The sequence below is a fragment of the Corvus kubaryi genome, unplaced genomic scaffold, assembly GCF_017639235.1.
Source record: "Corvus kubaryi isolate FWS band 111438036 unplaced genomic scaffold, C.kubaryi_AGA036_p1.0 37394, whole genome shotgun sequence".
NCBI classification, from domain to species: domain Eukaryota; kingdom Metazoa; phylum Chordata; class Aves; order Passeriformes; family Corvidae; genus Corvus; species Corvus kubaryi.
The window spans coordinates 9,730,820-9,738,107 of NW_024581133.1; the positions used below are offsets into that span (position 1 = coordinate 9,730,820).

The 7,288-nt window shown below is 54.3% G+C and overlaps 1 protein-coding gene across 4 annotated transcripts in view; it reads right to left on the reverse strand.

Annotated features, from left to right (window-relative positions):
* The window catches only part of ADAMTS17 (ADAM metallopeptidase with thrombospondin type 1 motif 17), a 166,475-nt gene extending 165,350 nt beyond the window's left edge, over positions 1-1,125 (reverse strand). For all 4 annotated transcript variants that reach the window (XM_042039414.1, XM_042039415.1, XM_042039417.1 and 1 more), the window contains exons 1-2: positions 988-1,125; positions 59-393 (exon numbers count right to left, since the gene is read on the reverse strand). In XM_042039414.1, the coding sequence (XP_041895348.1) occupies positions 59-393; positions 988-1,057 (405 nt within the window). In that variant the 5' untranslated portion in view covers positions 1,058-1,125. The remainder of the gene's footprint in view (positions 1-58; positions 394-987) is intronic.
* Positions 1,126-7,288: the final 6,163 nt, after the last annotated feature.

The following is a 7,288-nucleotide window of genomic DNA, read 5'->3' on the forward strand; positions in this document are numbered from 1 at the left end:
AGCGGGGTGGGATGGCAGTACCAGCCCTGAGGAAGGGAGCGGGGTGGGATGGCAGTACCAGCCCGGCGCAGGTGCTGAGGGAGGCGAAGGAGTCGCTGCGGTTCAGCGCGTGTCCCGAGTAGAAGCAGAGCCGCTCCCGCGGGGGCCGCCGCGCCTCCCCGCGCCGCCGCTCCACCGCGAAGCCCCGGGCCAGGAAGCGCAGGTCGCGGCGGAGGTGCAGGTACAGCTCGGCGCCGGCGGCGGGCAGGCGGAGCAGCACAGCCTCCTCCTCCTCCTGCTCCGCCGCTGCCCGCCGGCGCCGGGGGCCGCCACGATCCCCTCCGGGCGGCAGCAGGTGGATCTTCTCCAGCGGCACTCGCTCCGGGATCACCACTTCCAGCTCCGCTCCGCCAGCTGCAGGCGAGAAGGAGAGAGGCTCAGGCGCTCGCACCCCGGAGCCGCGGCCCGACGGGGCGGCCGGGGGCTGCGGCACCCCCCGCTTCCCGGGACAGCCCCGCGCTCGGGTTTCAGCGCAGACAGCCCCGCGCTGGAAACTGTGAACGGGCTGCGCAGACAATGGAGCCAGCGGAGCACAGCGATTTATTTCTCTCCATATACACATATATTAGAGACAAAAACGTGCAGGGAAGACAGGAATAGAGCAAACGCTAAAGCTACTTGTATCATTAAAAAAAATATATAGCTCAGACACAAGCATCGCATTTCACCAACCCCAATAAAAATCTGCAGGGAGAAGGGGAAAAGCAGAGCGAGCCGCAGCCGCAGCCAAGGACAGTCAGCAGCTTTCCACATGGAACGCTACAGCAGCAGCGGGAGGACAGGAAAAGAAAATACAAAAGCCTGGAGCAATTCATCCCGCGGGCTGGAACCGCGGCCACGCAGGGGATGCGGTGCGTGCCCTGCGCTCCGCGCCCGCACGCTGCCGCCCGGGGCCGGACCCTGTCAGCGTCGCCGGGGAAGGGGAGCCGGGGCGGCGGGGAGCGCTACCTGTGCCGGCGTCCAGTCCGCAGAGCAGCAGGCAGGGCACGACGAGGGGCAGGAGGCAGCCGTCAAACATGGTAATGCGGCGGCGGGACCAAGCGCGCAGCGCAGCCACAGGAGCACGGCCCGAGTGCGCCCTGCCCGCCCCCGGCACCGGGGATCGCCGCGGCGCGCGCCCGGCCACGCCCCCGCCGCGGCTCCGCGCGCCCATTGGCGGCGGCGGCCGCCGGGACACACCCCCCGCTCCCCCATTGGCTGCGCGCCGGCGGCGGCGCGCGGGGAGGGCGCACGTGGGCGCGGGCAGCCGGCAGAGGGCGCCCTCTCCTGCCCCGGCCCGGTGCCCGCGGAGCCGCTCCGGGACCTGCGGAGCCACCGGGGCCATCCCGGCGGGGCCAGGCGGTCTGACAGGCGCCATCCCGCCGCTGGGCAGCCCCGGCGTGTTCCTGCGTCTCCCTTTCCTCATCACTAAGGGAATTTAGACTCTGCTACGGCAGCTCGCTTGAGAAAGTCGCCCGTTCCTTTCCCAGAGCCATCCGCTGGATCGGTGCCAGGGCTTGGAAGACCAGGAAAAAATTAGGTTGACGATATCGTAGGACGGGTCAGGTTGGAAGGCACCACAGAGGGGCATCTGGTCCAACCTTCAAGCTCAAGCAGGATTATCCCAGAGCACAGTGTTTGGACACACACAGATTTTAGGCAATGATCCTACATACTCTTGAAGCACTCATCATGTGGATGAAAATAAGAAACAAGTGCATAAAGCTCAAGACATATAATTTTTTTTTTTCTATCAGTTCCCATTTTCACTGAGGTCCTGCAGCCACTGGAGTTCCTTCCCACCTGGCTGGGCCATGTCCTGCGTGTCCTCAGCTGTGCAGGGATCAGAACAACTCAGTTTGGACAGGGGCTGTTGAAAGCAGTAGGGTGATTTCCAAGAGCAGAAAGGTTTCCGCTGCATTTGGTGGGCTTTGGATGGGATCCTGTGCTCCTGGCATGGCTGAGTCATGGAATGCAGTCAAGATCCAATCTGTTAGCAGCTTTAAACTGTGGTGGCCCAGCAGAGCAGTGTCCTAGAGTTTAAACTTCTGCAAAAATCTGCAACTTTGTTCCTGAAATTGTAGAAGAATTCAAAGGAAGGCCCATAAAAAAGTGTGAATGACTCTGGCAGATCTCCCTGCACCACTTCCACCAGAATTGTCCGGAGCCGTACTGACAGCAGGAATGGCTCTGAGTTGCAAGCAAGTGGAATTAGGTTTGGATGCTCATCCCAGGGAGGGCAGGCACTGGGAGAGTGCAGAGAAAAGGGCTGTTTGGAGCTGGGAAAAGGACTGGTGAGAGACATGAGCACCATTTTCTTTCTTCCAGGCATTGAACAGACAGCAAGAGCCATGTTTTCTTAGCGAGCTGCTCCTGTACAAGGAGAGAGGCTTTTTGAGAGCCAGAATCCTGCAGCTGCCTCCAGCTCTTCATCCTGCTGGCTGAGCTTTTCCCAGGCATCAAGGGACATGCCATGGCACACCATGGGCTGGCGCAGCTCTGGTGCAGCCTGCTGGTGCAGGTTCAGAAAGCCCTGACCTGCATAGGGCTTCTGCAGCACCTTATGGACACAAGAGCACGTCCCACCTCCTGCTGGGGCCTCAGGAAAGCCCCTTGTCCCTCCAGTGTGGTGGCACTTGGAGGATGTTACTTGTGGTCAGCAGCAAGAGCAAAACTGAGGACCTGCAAGCAGCTCCCAGCAGGCAAAATCAGAGTAAGCCAAGACCCATGGCTCAAACTCTTTATTAACATGAGATCAGGTGAGATTTAATATCTCTGTATTTCCCACTCTCTCTTTCAAGGCTCATTCTGCTCTCAAATAAGAATTTACCAAAGCAAAGGGACTGGCCCAGACCCATTCAAGTGAGACAAAATCTCAGTTTGGGGCTGCCTTGCTCTGTGTCAATAGTGTAACAAAACACGGAAAACAAAACCTCAGAGCCTGGATTTCCCTCCTGACCTGTTGTGAACCAACGATTTCAGTGCCTCCCTCCAAGGCCAAGGCCCCAGCTGGCACAGAGTGGGGCAGAGCTCCCCCACAGCTCCTCCACCTGTGGCAGTCCTCCTCTCCTGAGAACCACGAGGCAATTTGATTTGTGAGCTGTCAAACCTGGCCTGAGCCCTCAACAGCCATGTTTAAACCCAGACCACCAGCTGACTTCATTTGCTAAGGGACTGGAGCTGGTGCCTCGAAAGGGTTTGACGAGGGGACTTAGATTTGTTTAACTTTTTAGTACATCCTTTCTCCCACCTTCCAAAGTCCTCTGCCAAAAAAATAATAACAATACAGAGAAAGAATAAATTTAATAGTGTAGTCTGTAACTTACTGCATGGAAGGACTTGCTCAGCGGCTGGGCTGGCTGGCACAGAGTACACTGGGGTAGGGATAATCCCTATGGAGCATCCCAGATTTCAAGAACATTTGGACAGGAGCCCAAGAAGCTGCAACACCCCAGGACAGGAGCAACATCCCAGGCAGACCTCAGTGTTGCCAAGGGCTGGAGCCAGGAGCGAGAGACAAACCCCACAGTGGTACCTACACAACAAAAGAGGGATCTGTCTTAGGAGCGGCACTGGTGGTTTTCTTGAATCCAAATCCCAAAGTTCCAGTGAGACACTGACTTTATTAATTGAACACCATGGGCTTTTCAGAAATACCTTGAAATTGTTACTGATAAGGATAACAAGTGTGTAGCTGTGGAGGGGGCTGTGGTCCTGTTGTGGTGATTGCATTGCTCCCCTGCTCCCAGCCTGTGGGACGGGGCGATGGTTCTCCTCTCACCATCACAGAGGTGGATTTGGCCCTGCAGTTCCTAGGAAACAAACCCTATCCCGCTCTGAAATTGGTGTGGGGTGGGTTTTTTTTTTCAATTTTAAATGCATGTCGAGGAAGCCAAGTTTCACGGCCATCACTGCAGAGTTAATAACCCTTTGGAGACTGCAGACATGTGTTATATCCATCTTCCCAAGCAGTCACTTGGCTTGTCACCTGGAAAATGCCAGCATGGGAAGAGTTAACTTGGCCACTGCTCAGCCTTCCCCCTTCTCTCCAGCCACCCTTCTCCAAACCCTTCCTGTCCTGGTCCTTTCCCCGACCTCACAGGTGCTGCTCTCCTGCCGAGACACTCCAATGCTATTCCTGCTCTCCCCGCAGCTCCTCCCCTCTCTGCAGCCTTTGGGCATCGGGAATTCCCTCCCCTCCGGAGGCTGCAGAGCTTGGCCAGGCTGCTTGGGCACGGACCTCGCAGGTGCTGCTGTTACCTGTGCAAATGACCCCCCAAAGAAGCCTGAGACCGTTTAATGACAAGTAGGGACCAACAAAAGCTCTTTTGTAACTTAAAACCACCAACCAAATAAATACAAGTAGTTTCAGAGGTGCCAACATTGGTTTTCCTACAGTCTGGCTTTACACACTGAGCCAGAGGTTCAATTAAAGCTCTTCCCTGGGTACAGAGTGTTTCAAGCTTTGCTGCTTCATGTTGGACTCACTTCTTACAGGTGGTCCCAACGATCTTTAAGGTCTTTTTCAGCCTAAACGATTCGAAGTGGAGTCACCAGCATCTAGTACTGTTCATGCAGCCCTCAGCAGAGGCACTTAGGTTTCTCCTTCCAGCAGCCAGAATTACCCCAAGCCCGTGAGAGAAAAACTCCTTCTGGGACATCTCTTGTCAAGTCTGGCTCAAAATGGGCAGTCTGTTCATGAGTTCCTGGGAATGAAAGAGCAGAAAGAAAAATGAGGGTGACCTGGAGGTGTCCGAGGGACAGAGCTGAGCCACCAGCACCTGTGTCCTCAGGGGAGCACGCAGCCTGCTCCAGTTCAGGCAAGCCCACGGCAGGAGAGCTGGGCCTGTCTTTCTCCTGGCAGGGAACTTTATTCACAGGCTGACAGAGGGTCCCTTTTGTCACAGGGAGTTTGCTTTGGCTGAGCTGTGTCTGTCTCACAGTGAGTGCATCACATGAGGTTTTCCATGAAGATCTTCCCTCCAAACACTTTCCCCCTGCCTGTCTCCAAGGGGCTTCCAGCTTCACCCAGCTGCAATGGGGAAAAACACCCTCTTTCCATAGAATATTGAGAAAAGAGAAGCAAATTATTCCTGTGGGATAGGGACTGAGGAATGGACTCCTGAAATTCCAGGTTGCTTCACGTCTGGCTGCATTCCCATCCTGGTGCCACTGCTGTCTGTGCAAAACCTCCCAGAGTAACTTTGCAGAGAGGGTGCAGATTTGGAGGGATCAGTTTGCAACACTGTCAGGACCAGAAAATAACATTGCACACAGGCCACAGTGGGTGAGAAAAGTCAGGCATATAAAAGAACATACTCCCAACCAAGCAACACAACTGCAGGGTGCTGGGAGAATCTGCTCCCTCAGGGTGGGCAGAAATTTGTGTAGAGAAATCAGAAATGTAAGTGCACCAGCACCTCCAGCCAGGCCGTGCTGGGATTTTCAGACACAGACAGGGCTAGTCCAGGGTCACTTTGGGATCGGGAGGCCATGCATAGATAGCCATTGGCTGGGCCATAATGGTCAGCCACGCGTCACTCCCCAGGCATGCGGGGACAAATGGACAAAGCAAAGAGCTGCTGTTGTTTGACCCTAAAGTTCAGCCAGGCTTTTTATGAAGTCCAGCGTTGCCACCTCTGATGATGTTATCAGGAACCTGGGAACAGCTGGCACTTTCTTTTGTTATGATTTATGGTTTGTTCGGGTTTTTCCTCTCCAGACCTTGGCTCCTGCAATCATGAGATTATTTCTCATCTAACTCCATGTTTGACCCCCTGTCAGGCTGGGAAAGTGAGCTAGGAGAAACCTAGAGGGTTTTTGCCCTGGAGCAAATGAAGAAGTTCCCAACCTTGGGATTGTTTAAAATAGTCCTTTCTCAAAAATGATGTTGTTGATTCTGTGTGGAGGCAGAAGTTCTGAATGCTTGGAGCTGACAATAGCAAAGCCCTTCATGCAGGTGCCACCTCCCTGCCACTGGCACTGGCAATATCCCTCATCTGGTGCTCCTCATCTCCTCTCAATCATCTCCCTTTGTATCCAACACCTGCCTTGGATGAGGATCATCCCCCCAAACTGAATATTTCATGTAAGGCTCCTCCTTCTCTGTGTATTCCTTGCAGCAGGACATAAGAAGCCAGAGGGGGAGATTTGTAAGCCAAGAAGGTGGTGCACGGCTTGAAAGAGGTGATGCCAAGGGGATGCACAAGGCACTTCATTCATCTGCATGGATGGCTACTGGAGCCTGGACCGGGTGGTCCAATCCAACTGCACAGACCTAAAGAGGCTCCTTTTCACCAGGAAAGGACTAATACAGGAAACTGCCAACTGAAAACACTCTTAATAATGTTTTCCTATTTCTTTAACACCTCTCCCTTGGGCATTCTCTCCTCCCTTCACAGCGTCTTGGCCAATTAGACTTGCAAAACAAACAGAAAACTCAATATCCCCAGGAGCAGGGATTGCAGGGTCAGGGGCCCCATCAGGTGCAGCAGGGGCTCCAAGGTGGGTCACACCACAGGAGCAGCTCTCCTGCAGCCAGCAAGGCCCTTTCCCATCCCTGGAGAGGGGGGCCCCCAGCCAGGCACTGAGTGGGGGGACAAGCCATGGTGGGAAGGACTGTCCTCCAGGCACAGGCACTGCTGGATGGTTGCACAGAGATGGAGCAGGGCTGTGCCCCAAAGCCAAGCCCCTCTGGACCCCCAACCTGGGTCTGTAAAACATCCTTTTTCTCTTGTGGAAGTGAAACAGCCCCAAGCCAATTGCTGAGGTGATCATGGCTCTGGACTTTTGCTGTCTAACCCTTCTTTTCTGTCATATTCAAGCTGCTCCCAAGCTGCCCTCAAAGCTTTGTCAAACCATTGCAACTTTTACAGAAATTCATCAGTCAAAAACCTCTATCTTTTGTCCATGAGTAGTGAATAGCATCAACAGCATTCAGATCTATTTTCCTCACAGGACCAATCCTTTACTCAAGTTTATGCTGACTTTCTTGGTTGCTCCCATTCTGGATGCAGAGCTGTGCAGAAGCATTACCACAATGCCACTGAGAGAAGCTGTGCAGAGTTCACAGCACAAAATCTCTGACTGCTTTTAAAAATTCGCAACACAGTTTTGTCAGTCTTCTCTTTTTCCTCCTCCTTCTCTTGGGGCTGCTCTGCAGTTGCCCCCTTCTGAGTCAGTCAGTCTTTACATTCCCTCCCCATCATACCCAGCTGAATCAGTAAATTCCCCATTGCTGTCCCAGGAGCCTTTACTTTGTGCTCCGCAG